Source organism: Haemaphysalis longicornis, unplaced genomic scaffold (assembly GCF_048455015.1).
Source record: "Haemaphysalis longicornis isolate Haplotype H1 unplaced genomic scaffold, Haemaphysalis longicornis Haplotype H1 scaffold_12, whole genome shotgun sequence".
Classification (NCBI taxonomy): domain Eukaryota; kingdom Metazoa; phylum Arthropoda; class Arachnida; order Ixodida; family Ixodidae; genus Haemaphysalis; species Haemaphysalis longicornis.
Genome location: NW_027526225.1, coordinates 86,644,570 through 86,663,302, shown reverse-complemented (window position 1 = coordinate 86,663,302; position 18,733 = coordinate 86,644,570). Strand labels below are relative to the sequence as shown.

General features: G+C 49.3%; 1 protein-coding gene across 1 annotated transcript in view; it reads right to left on the bottom strand.

Moving 5' to 3' along the window:
• LOC144162923 (phospholipid phosphatase-related protein type 1-like) overlaps positions 1 to 18,546 on the bottom strand; it is a 29,974-nt gene extending 11,428 nt beyond the window's left edge. Inside the window, exons 1-6 of the mRNA XM_077693649.1 lie at positions 18,232 to 18,546; positions 12,291 to 12,375; positions 11,166 to 11,338; positions 8,062 to 8,224; positions 5,070 to 5,187; positions 201 to 405 (exon numbers count right to left, since the gene is read on the bottom strand). Coding sequence (XP_077549775.1) covers positions 201 to 405; positions 5,070 to 5,187; positions 8,062 to 8,224; positions 11,166 to 11,338; positions 12,291 to 12,359 — 728 coding nt within the window. The 5' untranslated portion in view covers positions 12,360 to 12,375; positions 18,232 to 18,546. The remainder of the gene's footprint in view (positions 1 to 200; positions 406 to 5,069; positions 5,188 to 8,061; positions 8,225 to 11,165; positions 11,339 to 12,290; positions 12,376 to 18,231) is intronic.
• Between the last annotated feature and the right edge of the window lie 187 nt (positions 18,547 to 18,733).

The window sequence follows — 18,733 nt, the reverse complement described above, 5'->3', positions numbered from 1 at the left end:
TTTTCAATATCTGTGTATGTTTCTTTTTTTTTTTAGTGAAAACAACGCTTTTCGGGGCCTGAGCAGAGTTGAGCAAAACAGCAAAGCTTATTTATTTCAGTTAAATTAAGCCCGGTTGTGCTTTCGCAGTAGCACTTCCTTGAATGCCCTCAGCTCACCGTTGGGAGAATATAGCGCGGCTCCTTAAAGTGCCCGCTTACCTGGCCTCTCTAAGCTCCTCCACGTAGTCGGGTTCGTGAGCAGCGCGACAAAAGTGGCTGCGGTAGTAGCTCTTCTCCGGGAACGCCGTCCCACAGGTGCGGTTCAGCCGGCACACACTGAGGAAGTAGGGGCGATGGGCGCCCACGGTCAGCTTCAGCAGGTCCACCGTCACGCTGATGCAGATCACGCCCAGGACGTACAGTCCTGTAAGGTGTAAGGGGAGCGCCAGGATGGGGGAACAAGCCGGTTTCGGAGTTATACTGAAGCTCACGATCCAGGGGCGGTATTCTCGAGTTTTGTCCCTTTTGCGTCTCCTTCAAAAGTGTCCCTTTTGGCAAGTCCTGATTGGCTAAAAGCAAACAACCGGAAGTGACGTAACGCAAGCGCGGCAAACCTACTGCCCACGCTCACTGCTTAACCGGAAGTACGTCACGAGGAAGGGGCGCAAAAGAGACGTTTTCAAAAGGGACAGTTACGAGAATACCGCCCCAGTAGAGCGTCATTTTAGTTAAGAAATTCTTCATTCTGTAAGCCTTCATAACAAATTACGGGCTGGGCTGCGCATGCGCGCTATGTAACTGCGCATGCGCGGTTGGATCATCCTGTCGTCTGCACCAGTTAAATGCCAGCACAGCCCAATGATAAAATGGCCGCCCCCAGGCAGAATTTGAAGAGGTCTGTAGACCTTCATTTTTTAGCCTCGGCAACATCACCACGTTCTGGATTGAACTGCGCATGCGCAGTTTGATCATCTTGTCGTCTGCACCAATTAAATGCCAGCACATCCCGGTCATAAAGCGGCCGCTCCCAGGAATAATTCGAATTGACATGTAGACATTTTCATTTTTCAGCCACGATAACATCGCCGCGTTCTAGATTGTACTGCGCATGCGCAGTCGGATCATCCTGTCGTCTGCACCAATTAAATGACATCCCAGCCCAGTTACAAAGTGGCCGCTCCCAGGAAGATGTAGAAGTCTGCAGACGTTTTCATTTTTATTCCGTGATAACTTCACCACGTTCTGGATTGAACTGCGCATGCGCAGTTTGATCATCTTGTCGTCTGTGCCAATTAAACCGATGCCAGCACAGTCCAATTACAAAATGCTTGCTTTCCAGCTTCGTAGAAAGGACGCCTTAAAGTCTGTCAGCACCAGGATGGAACACAATGTTGATTGATTGATTGATTGATTGATTGATTGATTGATTGATTGATTGATTGTGGGGTTTAACGCGCCGACGCAACGCAGGCGATGAGGCGCGCCGTAGTGGAGGGCTCCGGATTAATTTTGACACACGGGCGTTTTTACTTTTCGCCTCCATCAGAAAAGCGGCCGCCGCGGCCGGGAAGGAACACAATGTGTGTGTTATATAAATTTTATTTTGATGTGTAAGTCTTCAAATGAAATAGCACATAACTCCCCCGCAGGTACACTAATACAGTACAATCACAAACAAGCTGGCACGGGAACCCAGTGTCTCCGCTGCCCGGGTTAAACGCATGAGGCTGTTCGGCTACCATGTTCGGTATACGCATACTCAGAGAGAGAGAAAGAGAGAGATGTAGAGAGAGAGGACAAATTTTATTGCTCAAAGCACCTACCATATTTTTTCGCGTATAACTTACACCAAAAATGCGAAAATTTCAGCGATGAAGTAGAGGTGCGGATTATACGCGAGGTATCAGCCTCCTCGCTACATCTACACCGACTCCCAAGACACCTGCCGTGCCTACCTACGTGGTCGCATTTGCTGTTATGGTCATCACATCCTCGACATCCACCACCCACTAGAAAGGAAGCGGACCATCAGCATCATCTGGACTCTGTCCCATACTGAGACTGAAGTGAGAGGCAATGTCCGAGCCCATCACTTGGCACGCGAAGAAGCTAGCGCCCGTGCCGTGGTTTCGGGGGACGAAGATAATGATCCGGAAGATCCGGAAGAGCGGCTGGACCCACCTACCCCCCTCACCACCTTTAGGAGCATTACAAAACACTATCGGGAGCAGCTGCGTACTCTACCACCGCCTCATCATTTGCTTGACAAGGGGGAGCAAGTAAAGTGGCGTCTGCTCCAGAGCAACACCTACCCGACACCAGCCAGAATGAACCTGATCTACCCCTCACCCGCATGTCCCAACTGCCGACAGGCCCGCGGCACCATCTACCACATGGCCCTTGCCTGCCCCAACCATCCGGCACCACATGACGCTGCATGACTGCGAGACCACCCCAACACCTGGGAGACGGCTATCAGGGCCTCGGACGCGGAGGGTCAGCGCCAGCTGATATCCTTAGCGGATGAGGCCTGCAGGACTAATGGGACCCTGGACGTAGGGACCAGCCCAGGTTGATCACCTGAAGTCCTTTATGGCTTCAATAAAGTCTATTCCTCCTCCTTCATTTTGTGCAGCTTCACCGCAATGCGCACTGGGCCGTGATGCGCCTACAGCAGTAATATCGACTAAGCCACTGCTATCCCATTGACAGTGCTTATTTTGCACACACAGCTCAACAATATACCAACCTGAAAACACGTATGCAGCAAGTCATCTAGTTACGTAGTCAGCTAGGTAAGTCATTTTCCATAAACCAAAACCAATGTTCAATGCTGGTTCATCGAAGCTTCGGTGCATCATTTTATGTATAATATATGCGGGCAATACCCGGGGATACATATTTTTTAATTCGTCGAGGGAAAGTCGGTGTGCGGGTTATATGCAGGGGGCGGGTTATACGCGCGAAAATACAGTAGGTCCAGGTCCTAATTACAGTCACACGACCTTTCAGGACAAGGCAGTGTTAAATTAAAATTACGTCTACAGGTTTGAGTTTCCTACACTCCTACGGCGGCTGCTGTAATTGTATCGATAAATGTGACGGCTGCATCACATGGGGTACCTTGTGGCGAACAGCTGCAGAAATGTTCAGGTGCACATTCGCTGACGAACACACATACACCCACGCGCGCACACACCTGCACGCAAGCACGCATACCGGCACTTATCGGCCCCGCCGGCACATGTGGGTTCCGGCGGCGCGCGGTTCTGCCTTGACGAACGGATGTCATTTTCCCCACGATGTATCTTCGTCCGGTGTTCTTTTAGCGAATATGCCACCGAAGTATAAACTGGGTCGTCATCGGCTCCTCCCCTCCCCCACCCTCCTCTGTTCGTTATCAGAACGGCCGAGCGGGGACGTGCGTTTCATTGCGGTCATAAATGAGCAAAAGTACAGTAAACCTTTGTTATATAGCAAAATTGGTTTATTAAATTTTAAAAGCGAAGCTGCATGTTTAGCAAATCGTGAATTTTTTTGTCGGCAGTTAAAAAATTAGCAGTGGCTTAGCTCGGCTATGCCAGGATATACGTAGCGTGAGTTAAGGTTAAGCTGGTTATTCCTAGCTTTCCTCGTTGTCTAGTATTAGCTTGATTATCATGCTTACTGCTGCTTCAATGACACACACCAGGTATGCGCATTACGCGACACATGTATATTTATTTATCAAGCGGCTCCGGCGCAGCGTCACCAATCGCTCCAGAGCCAATTGCATGCGTAATCATGCGAACGGTAATTAAACTTCGCAGTTCGATATCTCGGAGCACGGATGCCCTAGAAGAATTCTGCCAAATGAAACTGCGTAGAAACACGATTGCGTCTAACTTTTCAATACAAACATGCCTTCTTACTGCAGCCACTAAATGTTATTCAATTTTGGTTAGTTAAGCCACCGACATCGATAGTTACTACCTCATTCTGCGTCTCCCAGGGCGCTTATAACCTCACTGTAGAGGTGGCGTTAACGTAAATCTAGCGCCCAATTTAAAAAAAAAAAGCTGTCGACTTAATTTCGATCACCTGGTATACTGGGGAAACCGTGGAAATTAAAGAAGAAACAGGCGTGAGTAACATTAATTTTGCACTAAAATTTCTGAAGTCTGAAATGTGGTGCCACGCGTGGCACTACCTTACGTGTCCAAGCAAGTTATATTAGTCCTTTTTGGTAAGATGACATGTCATCACCCTGCTTCAAAGGGGAAACCAATAGCAATCATCATCATCATCAAGCACCTCCTTCCGTTTCATCGCGTGATTCAAAAACCGCGTAAAGGAACGGGAAAGGTTGCACATTATTGTTGCTTTAGCCGGGGACAAGTTTTTAAGTGCTTCCTTTGATCTCACGCGCAGGTTATAGTGTAGCCTCACGGCTCTACGTCATGGTTGCCAGCATTCCTTTTTGCGGGACAAGTATGGCTGGTAGATTTAAAAATTCCGATTTCAAAAGTTCCAGGGGGACATCAGCAAAACCGTTTCGTGTTAAGGTGTTTTCAGTGATGCCCTTCGATTTCGGCCATGAAAAATATAGATAGTATGCACTGAAACGATTAGCCGTCAATTTCTTCGCTTGGTAACTGGAAACGGCCAAGGAAATGGCCGAAGCGCCACGGACATCGTGCCACTGCACCCGCACGCCGCAGAAAAAAAAGAAAGAAACGCCGGCGTGCGTCGTCTGTTCCGCTTCAACCCTATTCTAAGGTGGCTTCAACAGAGATGTTATTAATCTCACTCACATTGGAGTCGAAGCTTTACTTTGCGTTCGGTGGGGTAGAGTTTGCAACGTCCAACACACATCATGTGCTCATCACTGACAGGTACCGCCATCCCGCGGAGCCCGACGTAACCAGTGGCGGCGCACTCACATGGTTGCCTGCATGCGTGCCTCGCCAGTGAATACAACCTACACTGGACAAAACTCGGTTGCCTGTCCCTTTAACATCTCTTTTATCCCGAAACCTTCGTTATGGCGAGCCTCTACTGTGTAGCGTGTTTCGTTTTTCCCGATGTAATGCGGAGTGTCCAACTCACCCCCGTATCGGAAGATCCTCCTGCTGGTCTCGTGCAACTTGCAGTTGACGCAGCCGGCCCGAACCACCTTGCGTGCGTGCCGGCCAAACGCCAGCCGTCCTAATTCTCCCAGAAAGATCTGTCGAACGAAAGGGGTGCGGGAAACACTAATGAGAACGACCATCGGCAAGCCCAACTTGACCAAACGCGCTGCTGGTTGCAGCTTGCTGCGGTAACTGCTTTATTGAGCACAAGACTTTATATCTGCTTCAAAAAAATTAGCAGTGGCTTAGTTCGGCTATGCCAGGATATACGTAGCGTGAGCTAACGTTCAGCAATACAATTCAATCCAATCCAATCTAGTTCAGTCCAGTCCGGTCCGGTCCGGGTGCGGTCCTGTTCAGTCCAGTCCAGTCACTGCTCCTCGAACATGAGCAGCATGGCTCTCCAGGAGCCACGCGAAACGGCTATCAAGCGGCTCCGGCGCAGCGTCAGACTTGGCTGCTGCGCAACGGAGGCGCATAGCTGGGCCCGCGCCGGCGCCAGTGCGTCTGCGGCGGCTATGACGTCACTCCTCTGGAATGCGCAGACCGGGGAATGTGCAGACCCAATTCTCTACGCACCCTTACTCCAATGAAAATCCAATCCAATCCATCAATGCTCCTCGCGCTTGCGCAGCACGGCCGTTCAGGGCCCACGGGAAACTGCTCAACATCGGCCAGTGTAGCTTACGCTACAAAAATATGCAGCAAATCTCTCTCAGGTGTAATGGTCGGAGAAATGCGTAAGCCGCTCTGCCATAAAACCATGCCTCCTCAAAGTCGGTTTCACTCGTGTGCACAAGTGCATTGCTGGAAAGCCGAATAAAACAGAACCACAACCTGGTAGTTAAAACGGCCCTAGGGCCTTATCTTAAACACCTTCGTAAGACGCAATGCGTCCCTAGAGAGCGCTATACAGCAAGTCGACATCGCAAATTTACACAAATGCATTTATGTGGGTGCGATTTTTTTCTTCAATTCCTCGGTTACTCAATGTGCGAGCAGCACACGAATATTAGTTTGCTCACTTGAAAAAATCGGCGTCCCGAGATTCCCGTGGCTGCAAACCGTCATCTAAATTCCCATTGGCAGCGAGCGTTGGTATGTGCCGCGCTGACGTCACCGCCGGCTGCGACGCGCTGTGTGGCTGCGAACGGGCGTACGCGGCGGCCTGACATGACGCTAGGACTAACGTAACGATTTGAGGTCTAACGTCGTCAACGGGTATACATAGGTCAATTTACAAAGAGTTTGATGTTGCTTGACTCGTCGTCAGGCTCAGCGCAAAGGTAACCGAATATTAAGGCTGGATTTTAAGGCTGAATATTAAGGCTGGATCTTAAGGCTGGATATTAAGGCTGGATAATACCCACTCAGGAGTAGTGGTGGCTTGGCCACTGAAGATGACAGCAGCTATGAGATGTCCATGGCAGGCTCACGAATGATGATTTGGCTGCGACGTTAACATAGCCACCCACACATAGGCTTTCACAACTAAACGAGAAGTGCATTCTCGCATCGTAAGAGAAAGCTTAGGTGCCCGCGTAACTTTCTTGCAAGACAGCTACCTTAGAATGAGATCTGTGTAACCTTTTCTGAAAACTGCTTTACCTCAAAGCGTATTCTTTCTAGAACAACGACACGACACGAAAATTTCGGCCAACGTACCACTAACAGCTTCGCTGAAAAAAAGGTTTACCGAAAATATTGTTACTTGGTGGCAGGAGACAGATGAGACGAACGATGCGATGGGGTGAAGCGATCTATTCACATTATGTACATTGCGGCCATGACAGAGCTCGCGCGAGGTGCGCGCCAGACACTTCGTCGTCGTCGCCGTCGTCATCGTCATTGGTTCAAGGAGCAGTGAGTCATTGCCGACCTTAGTCCCGTAACATTCCGTAAAATATCGAAAAATGGTCCGCAAGACGTGAAGCTGGACGTACACTTACATTTGATCAATTTGCTCAGTAGCGCTTGCGCGTACGGGAGGGAAAACTGTACTCAGAATCCGGGTAGTCGCCGGGCTAGCTGAAGCTCAGCCAGGCCCCTCGCTGCTATAGCTGCAGGATTGCGCTACAGCTGTGGGCATTATAATTCAATCCAGCCCTCCCACCTCCTCAAGCTGTCGGTGAACGTGAGCACAAGTACGGAACTGGACGCCCAGGGCAGAGGCAGAGATCGCCAAATCGTCACTTGGCTCCTGGACTGGGGAACCACATCCATTTTTCCACGAGATTGGTCTATTCATCATCATCAGCCGCAGCAGCAGCAACAGCCTATCTACGCTCACTGCAGGGCAAAGGCCTCTCCCATAGATCTCCAATTATCCCAGTCCTGTGCTAACTGCGACCAATTTATCCCTGCAAACTTCTTGATCTCATCTGCCCACCTAGCCTTGTGCCGCCCCCTGCCACTCTTGCCTTCTCTAGGGATCCACTCTGTTACCCTTAATGACCAACGGTTATCTTGCCTTTGCATTACATGCCCTCCCCACGTCCATTTCTTCTTCTAAATTTCTGCTAATATGTCCTTAACACGCGTTTGTTCCCTGACCCACTCCGCTCTCTTCTTGTCCATTAATGTTACACCCATCATCTTCCGTTCCAATGCTCGCTGAGTCGTTCTCAATTTAAGTTGAACGTGGCGCTCTTTGCCCAAGTTGGCCTTGCGCCATTAACCCCCAACCATCATCAATTTAAGCTGAACGCTTTTACTGAGCCTCCATGTTTCTGCCCCGCAGCTGAGCACCGGTGAGATGCAGCTGTCATACACTTTCCTCTTCAGGGTCTACTATTGGTATGCTTTTGCCACCTTAATTAACTATCTCACGACGCCTCCCGAAGCTTGGTGGACAATAACACAGATTATCATTTTCGAGATGTCCTCAGGTCCTCGTTTATCAGCATGAAGAGCGGCTGGGCCACGGCGTTCGTGGAAGATAAACGAGAATTGCGGACATGTCTACCAACCAAGGGAAGGGGCATGACTAGGAACGCCTTGTGGTACGGCGTCATGAGGGCGAGGGCGAGGGAGTCTTCGTCGACCGTCGCATAGGGATTTTGTGGCCACAGCAGGTCCGGGTCGTTGCAACGAAACAGCCGGTCCGTGTGAGGCAGCCACGTCCAGCTATTCCTGCGTAACAAGGAAAAGAACCTTGACGAGGAACTCCTGCGTCCACAGTTCCTAACGAAATGAACCGATTTGATTGTGGGGTTTAACGCGCCGACGCAACGCATGCGATGAGGCGCGCCGTAGTGGAGGGCTCCGGATTAATTTTGACCACCTGGGGATCTTTATCGTGCGCCGAAATCTCGTACACACGGGCGTTTTTGCTTTTCGCCTCCATCAGAAAAGCGGCCGCCGCGGCCGGGAATCGAACCCGCGACCTCGTGCTCAGCAGCGCAACGCCTTAGCCACTGAGCCACCGCGGCGGGTACGAAACGAACCGAGGGGAGCAACTTTATCCTTTTGATGCCCAGTGTAGCTCAGGGGTAACAACTCAAACAATATATTTTTCTCTCTCTCGTACTTCGTGTTTTTTTCGACATTCAGCGCCATCTACTAACAGACAAAGGATTGCGGACCTTCAAAAATTGAAGAAGAGAGAGAGAGAGAGCAGCACGTACTTCTGTGTGCTAAAAAAATATTGTTTGCGCGTGTCAACTCCACGAAGCGCCGGCGCCGAGATGTGGCTTGAATCGGAGACAGCCGGCGCATGCGCACTGACCGCTCGAGGCGGGAGAGGCTGTTCTGTCGTCTGCTACGGCGTTCCGCTGTGCCTCTCAGCTTGCGATAACTGCTGAGCGGCGCGGGAAAGCACCGTAGCAGACGACCGAGCGACTTCTCCCGCCTCGTGCGGTCAGTGCGCTGGCTGTCTCCGATTCTCACCACATCTCGGCGCCGGCGCTTCGCGGAGCTAAGCGCCCACGCGTTCACCGGTTGCCTTTAACAGTGGATCGCACTGTACTTATCCTAACCTCGTGGTTCATTAAGATAACCATTGTACCTTTTAATTACTCCAATGTTTGTAGTAGCCAGCTCCTTTTTAGGTTGGAGCTACTCTCCAATAAATCATTATCTCTCTATCTTGTTGGTCCCCGTTGCCCGTCCGCGCAAAGTCGGTCAGCCATCAAGTTGGGTTAGGAGGAGTTACGATACTGTGTGCATTTCCAGGAAGTGTGGGGAAGTCCTGGAAGTTCTGGGGAGTTCCGGGTCATCGCTGAAATCGGAGTGCGACGGACGTGGGCAGCGAGTTGATCTGTCTGCACTATGGCGTATTGCCGGCTCATCAGGGTTCCGCGTCTCCCTGTTTCAGCGTGCGGTCCGTAGAAGTTAGGTCGTCTTCACTTGGGTGCTTTCTGATGCCCTTGAGGTCGGAAGCTGAGGTGGAAGGGGTTAGATCAGATGCCTGGAGGTCGTTGATTGATTGATTGATTGATTGATTGATTGATTGATTGATTGATTGATTGATTGATTGATTGATTGATTGATTGATTGATTGATTGATTGATTGATTGTGAGGCTCAACGCACCGACGCCTTACAGGCGATCAGGCGCGCCGTAGTGGAGGGCTCCGGATTAATTTAGACCACCTCGGGATCTTTAATGGGAGCCAAAATCTCGAACACCTGGGCGTTTTCGCTTTTCTCCTCCATCAGAAAAACGGTATAGCCGGGAATCGAACCCGCAACCTCGTGCTCAGCAGCACGAAGCCTTAGCCACTGAGCCACCACGGCGGGTCTCGTACGTCTCCTGACAAGGCCACCGATCGCATCACTCGAATGTAACGTGCAGTTAACGAACTGGTAAAAATGATGTTAGAGTTGGTCCACATTACGTCACTTAGTGTCTTTAGTTAAGGTTACAGAGTATCGGCACTCTTTTCTACTAATGTTCCGTGCCGCTGCTACGATCATTGGTCAGTTCGCATCACGTGACATTTGTGTACACTGCGACGGTTCATGGGCGCCGCCATTTTGTTGTTGATGCGTTTTAGTCGGTCAAGTCTGGTAGGCTTTGCTTGCCCTCCCTTCTCTGCGGCTGCGCGCAACTGACGTCGTTCCGAACGCGAATCAAAGATAACGCGTGTAACAGCATTTCAGCAGCAGAAGTGTGTCCGAAGGTGCCGTTTTGCTGCATCTTCGGCAGTGTTGTTAACAAGCGAACCGGTCGACGTTAGCGGCAAGGCCGTAGAAGCAGAAATCTCGCAACACTGATAGACACCAGAATGGCCGCTGCTGCTGACCTGCGTGCTTAGGTGGCGGTACTGGTATACCTTATCTAGTGGCACTAACGTCACCATAGTGCAAAATTTGAAAGTTTTAAAGCAAAGCTTTAGTACTCTCACCCAGCGGTTTCGCCGTGGATGCGCAAGTTCACCTTTTGACCGCAGACACACCCCCTGCGGCACACCCCTTTAAGCGCACCACATGACTTGCCGGGCCCGTTTTCGGCGCTGCGCACAAGGCCCCGTTTTCAGTCGTTCTGCTCAACTAGCGGTGATTGGTACGGCGAGTGCGGCCGGTCAGCTGACCGACAGCCGACCACCCCCGCAGTCTCCCACGCATGCGCCGCTGAGCCGTCTCGTGCTACCTGACTCGTCTAGCGGCGAAGAGGAACGCCGCGTTCGCCGTGAATGAAAGCGAAACCGGGCCTCCTTCTGTGATCGTTGCGCGCGACCGAACGGCTTTGAGCCATGGTCGGCAAAACAGCTACATCAAAAGTTGACCAAGCGAAACCAAGACTCAGCCACACTAAGCCAGGGTTTTGCTTTGCATATCCAAGGTTTGCTGTGGTAAGGTGAAGCCTTTTTTTCAATATTTCTTGCTGCTTTTTTTGGTTAAGAAACGGAATTCTTGGCTGAAATGGGGCTGAGTGAAGTTGGTCAGCAAAGGCCAGCTCTTCCAAACTGGACAAAGTTTTGTTTCGTCTTCATGGCCCCTTTAAAGGTAGCTAATACCCAGGTCGAGTCTCCCGCCGTGTCAAGGAACGTCATGCTCATCGTATGTCGAGCTGCGCGTACCAACTGACTGCCTCATACCTGGGACGTTTCTACCGGGCCGGTGTCTCCTACCTGACAGCGTAGGCGAGAACACCAAGCGTTGTGAAGACGACCAGTTCGAACAGCGACGCGGGGATGATGGTTAGGTTGACGCGGTACACCCTGTCGTCGGATGTGCTGGAGTTTGTCTCGCCTTCTTCATCCGCCGTCGCCGTAGCGCAGCCATCGGCTGGGAGCTCGGAGTCCTGCGGGAAAGGATTCTTCACTTAGCACGGTTGCACGCGAGCAAGTTCTGAGCTGGGATGTTGAAGCCGAGTAGGAAACAGGTTTTCGTATGATACCCGAAGAACGCGGTTGACACCTGCGCTCCTCCGCAGGGGCACGTGCTGCGCATGCGCGGTGTCGCTAACCATGTGCTGGGTCCGTAATTACTCAGAACCGTGTCCATGCTTAGAACGGGTTACCACTCGGCTAAAACTCTTGAATAGTAATTTCAGAGGTAACATCGACAAAAAGTCTAGCACCCATTTCTTAAAAGAAACATGGTTAAAACTCGAAGCTTTCTCCCGTGCAGTCTGAGTCAAAGTTCGAAATTCAAACGACGGCGTCGGACCGGCGCAATTGGATAAACGTCCGCTGCACAACGCGAGGCACCCAGATTCGATTCTGACCACGGAAGAGTTTTTTTTTTTTTTTTTTTGAGACGATCGATGTGCCTTTGTAAAAACCCGTTCTGGAAGCTGGCTTTTCCGCACTGCGTTTTGATCGTAGCGATTTTGACTTTGCACTTTGGCTTTGGATTTGGATTTTGAAAACAACCAGAGAACGCATCGCGTTTCAACCATATTTCCCTTCACCCACGTTCATCATCAGCGTCAGAGAAAGTTGGCTTTCAAGCAGTGTGCTTTGGTGACGACAGACAGACGATATCAGTAAGGCAAAGAAAGCTTCGCTTTAAAACACTGACCGGCCCTCATCATGAAGGTTTTTGCTTGCCAGCTGTTGTTTTACAAGAGTTCGGCACACGCACACAAACATACGCAGATGCACACGCGCGCGCACGCACACACAGAGACACTTGGGACCTGGGTGTTGAGAGGGGGGAAGAAAGCAGATGAGGAGACTGAAGAGAGCAAAACTGCCCTTTTGTTTTCTCTGACAATTAAAATCTCAGGCGTGGGCTGTTTTCGGTCTCACCTTTATCGCTTTTAACGAGTCGTCTAATGAAGAGGAGGCCGTGTTGTTCCCTTGGCTGCCGGAGTACATTGTAGTGTTGAAGGACCTGCGTTTGATAAAACATTTATCTTTCGGTCGTAGGTCTACCTCAGCACCGTCCCGAGGTCGTAGGTATACCTCAGCACCGTTTCATTGATTTCTTTAATAAGACGATTTAACATCACTATACATATGTTTGTAGGTCCTAACCTAGGAGAGGTTACCCACTAAGGAGATGTCCAACTAGTTTAGTTCATTTTATTTATTTGTCGTCTCAAATAAATGTCTCTACAACAGCAACAACAACGGCATGGTTGTTGACGTGTGTCCACATCCAGCAAACCATAAAACATCTTGTGGATGTCCATGCAATATCTCAGCGAACCAGAAAAGTCCATAGGGTACCCATTTCAAGACATTTGTTGGATGTCCATACAATTTTTCACGTAATATCGTCTCTGTATGGATATCCATGCGATATCACTGCAGGTATCATGTTATTTCAGCATTAGGCAATGTCGCTAGGATGTCCACAAATTGAATTTTTTTCTTTATATTGAGACTTCGCTCAAAGGGGTGTATATGTTATATGGGTCGCTCCAGAGCTTTAGACATAGTGTAGAATGCTCGACAGCTGTCACTCTAATATAGGTATCTTAAATGAAACTGCAGTTGATTGCTCTGTCATAGGAATCAGTTAAACACGAAAGTGAAATGTGCAGCGAAATCTGCAGCTGTGCATGATTTGCGGGTCGGCGGCTGTCTTGTGGGTGTGCTTGGCGAGCGACGTCCTACGGAAGGGTCGCTTCGGCAAAGGTGTACTGGCGTCATTTACGTGACGGATATTGCATCAGTGAAATCTTGGTGTATCCCGGCATAAAACACTTTAGTGTTAAAATATACAACCAGAAAACGAATAACCCTACTGTATAACGCACTCTTTAGTATTAAAGATTGCTTCCCCGCAAGCAGAGCCTGAGTGCAAGGGTGCACCCTTTACAGGCCGCTTGCTTCGTTGTACTGGCGTCATTTCCGTGACCCATATGACGTTAGTGAAATCTGGGTGCATCCGGGAATGAAACGCTTTAGTGTTAAAAAAGACATACAGAAATCGGCCGCTCAGACGACTTTATTATCACGCCGAGTTTAGTCTACTATAGTCGCAATCAGTTCACAGTGAAGTTTGTGAACATTGCGCAATTCCCGTTATACGCCCTTGTCTAGAGGGCGTATAACTGCAGAAAACGGCTGCAGCTCCTGTTTTACCGAAAATATCCCGAAACTGAACATGGCTATGAAGGAATACAGCCTCGCTGGTCTTCCACCCTCCCGGGGCTCTAAATGTTTTATTGTTTCCGGTTTGGCAAAAAACTAGGTGAAAACCCTAATTTGAAGATCATATCTATATCAGACCAGAAATAAAACCGAGCTTATCAACTCACTGGGGATAAACGCCTCCAAGGGCGGTAAAATTGAGATAGTAGAGAGTTTTAGCATAGCGTTTTAGCTGTGGCGTTAACGTTTGCGCGCCACCATTGCAAACGGATAGCGCCTCGTTACGCGGCGGTTAGCGTGCCCGCTAATGCTATGGGCGCGCTGAAGTGGTGCTTTCCGCTATACTAAAACTCTTTATTAGTGCACCAGCGCTCCTGGTCTCAAAATCTCACTGCCTGAAATGACCGCCTTTGTTCCCCCGTCTTGCGCCTCCCCCCGACAAGGCAGACGCAAGACAAGACAAGACGGAGGGACCCCGGCTCTGAGAATCTCCAAGTAGTGATCCTCGTTGTGGACGCCAAAACGGCACCAGAACTGTTCGATGTCATCGAACGTCGTGCATTCCAGGTAGTCGTGCATCTCTTCGTAGAGGTCCTTATAGCTTTTGATTGCGTCTGCGCTCGTCTTTGTGTCCTTCTCGTCTAAATCTTCCTCGTTGCCTAAATCTCGCTGCTGGCCATCGCGAATGAGGTCGGGTGGAAAGGATAGCCAGTGGAGCAGGCCCTTCTGTACCATTGCTTGCCAGTGACATCGTGGGATTCAAGGATGGACGTCCCATTTTGCATGGAACCTGGCGTGATGGAGTTATATTCTGTTCTCTGTCAGCTTGGAAAGGATGTCCGACAAGCCTTGTTGGAATATGTTAACGACCTATGTGTGATGGTTCCGTTCCTCAAAAATGGAAGTCTAGCCGCCTCTAGCCGCATCAACAAGACCATGCTCGTGCACTAAATCGGACGGTGTGCCTGCCGCGATCATAGCGCGCAGCTGCTCTAGAAAGATCCTGCTTACTGCAAACACAGTTGAAATCACTCATAAAGAGGGCGTTTCGTTGTATTCGAAGGAACTTTTCCAGCGACGAGAAAAAGGAATTACAATCCCGACAATTAACTGGTGCATAGGGGCAAATAATACTCCATTCGACACCCCCAAGGACAAGGTCACAACGAATAAAACGCCCCGGAAGCATCTACACAACGGGAGAGAAGAAAACGCTACTTGCACGCTTGCTGATGAAAATAAACATCCTCCAGATAAGCCTGCGGAGTGAGTGAAGCATGCCCTATGATGTTCTAAAAAGGGCTCTAATGCGGCCGCTGTGTCCTCATCACCGCGAAGCCTTGTCTGCTGAATAGCGGCGATGCTCACGTCCATCCGTTTAAAGCGACGTAAACAGCTGGTACTCCTGTTCCTGAGTCCTCTCACATTAAGTGTGGCAGCGCGCAATGCTGTGATACTTGCAATCCCGTCGGAGCAGCTTACGTAATTCTCATCCAGCTAAACCACCCTTGCGGATGGCCTTGGATGTTTGTGGCCTTACTTGCTTCTTGGAGCCCGCCAATGGCACGCATCCACTAACCCCGGTTGCCGCGTCAGTATGGTCCAAAACAGTGGACGCCTGCTTTTTGCCGGCACTGGATGATTTGACTTCCTTATTGACTTTATTGACCCGAGAGCCAAACGGCCCGAGAGCCTGCGACTGTGGGAGGCCATCACAATGCTAAACGAATAAGACTAGTTGATATAGGTCTTTAACGGAGATGAAGAGCATTTCACTACACTCGAAGACGACTAAATACGTACAGCTTCGCTGCAACCTCAAGTCTCACACCTGGAGTGAGCTTTGTTTGCTTTTTTCTGCAATGTGATGACCACCTTTCTCTAATTTCTTTCTTTAGCACGAAAGTGTTTTATTCCGGTATAAACAAACATTTGAGTGACGTCATATCCATCACGGAAATCACGCCAGTACAACGAAGCAAACGGCCTGTAAAGGGTGCACCCCTGCACACAGCGTCTTCTTGCGGGGAAGCAACGTTTAGAACTAAAGAGGTAAGATGACATGTCATCACCCCGCTTCAAAGGGGAAACCAATAGGAATCATCATAATCATCATCAGTACGTTATACTTCGGGTTGTTCGTTTTCGCGTTTTATATCTTAACACGAAAGCGTTTTATGTCGGGGTACACTAAGATTTCACTGAAGTCATATCCGTCACAGAAATGACGCCAGTACACCTTTGCCGAAGCGACCCGCCAGGAGGACGTCGCTCGCTAAGCACAGCCACAAAACAGCCGCAGACCCGCAAATCATGCTCAGTTGCAGATTTCGCTGCACATTTCACTTGCGTGTTTTACCGATTACTATGACCGAGGAATCAACCCCAATTTTTTTTGCAGCTTTCATCTGCGTTAGGAATATATTTCTGTTTTTTTTTTATTGTCAATTTGCATCCTCAGCCAGAATTTGAAAGCAAGTACCACGGCAACCACAGATTATCTGGCTTTGTTTGAGCAGTGTTGTGAACTGCTTGCCGTAGCGAGCGACAGGCTTTTTTTACAACACCATTCGATTACAGGATAGGGAAACACTGATTGAAACAGTAATTAAGGAACAACTGGTGAGAAAGCTTCCATACCAGCTCTTAAAAATAATTACAAGTGATTGCTGCTTTGTTTAGAGTGGTGAGTTTGTTGTAGGAAGAAATGGCACAGGAAACGACCCGCGACTGTCCTTTCTCAGCAGAATTGGGTTATTGCACAGGTCTCAGAAAATTATGGGTAGTCGTTATTTGATAATAGGGACGGTTAGTGTCCTTGTAACTTGCGCCCCCCCCCCCCCCCCTCCATGCGTACGCTGGTAGCTTGGATGCCGAGCTTGCTGTTTATTCTCTAAAATAGTGGTCCTCCGACAAAAAGAGAGCGAGGCGATCAGTGAAGTTTGCCGCCGGTCTTTCTGCTGAAGCAACAATTAGACTTTCTGGAACCAACGCAGTGTTTCTATTAGTGGCCCAACCTTTCAGAAACAAACAGAACACATGCACGTAAAATCAAGCATACCTCACGTGCCTTCCTTTATGCAATATTTTAACATGCAGCGTTGTTTTTAGAGACCAAATATGTGTTAGCTCCAGTGACATTTATGCTTGCTTCCCCGCCCTGTTTCTTACGTATTCTGCCCGCTTCTCTTTTTACTAGTGTTATTTCTATAGCTTCATAAGAACTGTAAGAAGCTTTTGTTGTTGCATTTGACTCTTAATGCCTCGGCATGGCATAAAATGGGCATGGCATGATGTCGTCAACAGAATACCTGTGAAATGTGCATAGAATGTGTTAATGCAGTTTTAATGACATACTGTAGATACTATCAAGACAAAGCATTTCGAGTGTCTATTGTGAGGCAATATGGACGTTACCTGGATATTCCGCACATTCATGGCTATCTTCTGTAAATTGAATATCAGGGAAGAATGCATATGCCACTCCATTCACGAAAAAGAATTATATTACCTTACTTTTACCAGCGAATATAAATTCAAACTGTCACAAATATGCGAAATAATCTTCTAAAAATTATGCTCTTAAATCATTGACAGGAAATGTTAGGATTATCTGTGTTTTTGAACAACTGAGCTTTCCTTGCGATCTCCTCCCTCGCCCCGTTAAGCTTGCTTGTCCGCAGTAAGACCCTCCTTACAGAAAAGCCACCCTTAGGGGTTTAGGTTTTTCTCTCGCATTTTCGTTTTTCTTTCACTTATTATAACTTACACTTTACCACTTTCTAAGGTGCTGAAACGCTGCACGCACGGCTTACATAATAAAGCGGGAAGCAGATACAGTAATTATTAGGGCAAGTGCAAAAATAGTGCTGCTATAGTTTATTAAACGTCAGACTTTGCCGACACCAACACGCACTTTGGGGGAATAGAAAAAAAAGGAAGCTTGCCGGGTCAAAATGACGGGAAGCGTTAAATTAGCAGAAAAAAACCCCGCAAAACCGTAAAGGCGGGGAATCCCAAGCGTTATAAATCCTCGCGGGAAAACTCTGAAACGGAGAGCGGCTGGTCGCGATGAGTCATTTCCTCATCCAGGGAGGAGTCTGGTCAATAGATCGCCGCGCGTCGCAACCAGTCGGCGAATACAGCGCCGTCTACTGCCCTGGCGGCGAGACGGTGTGGCAGACAGTATCATTACATTTGATTTACTGCATTGCCACAGCAGGGCATTTTCAAGTGGGCCGCGCGTTGCAGTGCGCTGTAATCCACACCGACCATGAACAACAGCTGAGCTGCCTCCATGTGGTCCGCGCGATGCTTTCCTAACAAACTCATTTCGGTCGTCACAATGCGAACGAGGCTTGCGTGCGTTGCAAAAATTTGATCGTTATCACTGCAGTTTTAGGAAGCATATGCGACTGACAAAACGTTTCACGCCAACACGATCTATAACCCAGCAATGCGCTGGCATCTTAGCGGAAGTCTGTGGTGGAAAATAGTTTATTTACGCACTCTCTAGCGGCGTTGTTTAGACCCACTTGGTAATAGGGCGTCAGCCCGTAGCTTCGCTCCTTAATTAAACGATACATTCGTGGCCAAACTGGCGATGCAACGCCGTTTAGGTCCTAAAACCAACGAAACAGAGCTATACCTTTTCGTTTGGAGCAGGTATTCCTTTGAGTATTCAGGCAGGGGTGATCTGCGAGCAAGGTGAGCTCCTCTCAACGAAGGAGCACCGAGATCTGGGATGCCCCACAGCAACGGCTGGCCGGCGTTGGTGGCGCACAGCCGCTCCCTTGGACAGACGCGCGTTTTTGTTTGGCTACCGCGTAAGCCCGTTTTGTGCGCCCGCTTCGCTCGGTTGAAGTGGAAAGGGCGATGCCCCCACCGCGCATGCGCAGTCGGCAGTTCCTGCACGACGGCGGCAACAGGGTGTTCGCGCTCCGGGTGGGAACCCCGAAGCTTGCGCTCGCACTTGGTTTTTAGGTGCCAACCTGCGGTGGCAACAAGCTTAAATTGGAAGAGTGGAATAAAAACGGCATTTCAGTTGCATACGCTTTACGTAACCAGTGTGCGACCACTGCCACACAAAGCCTCCAGTTCGTGTAAGTGTTACCGCTATAATACGGTAATGCTCGCACGGAAAACCTTCC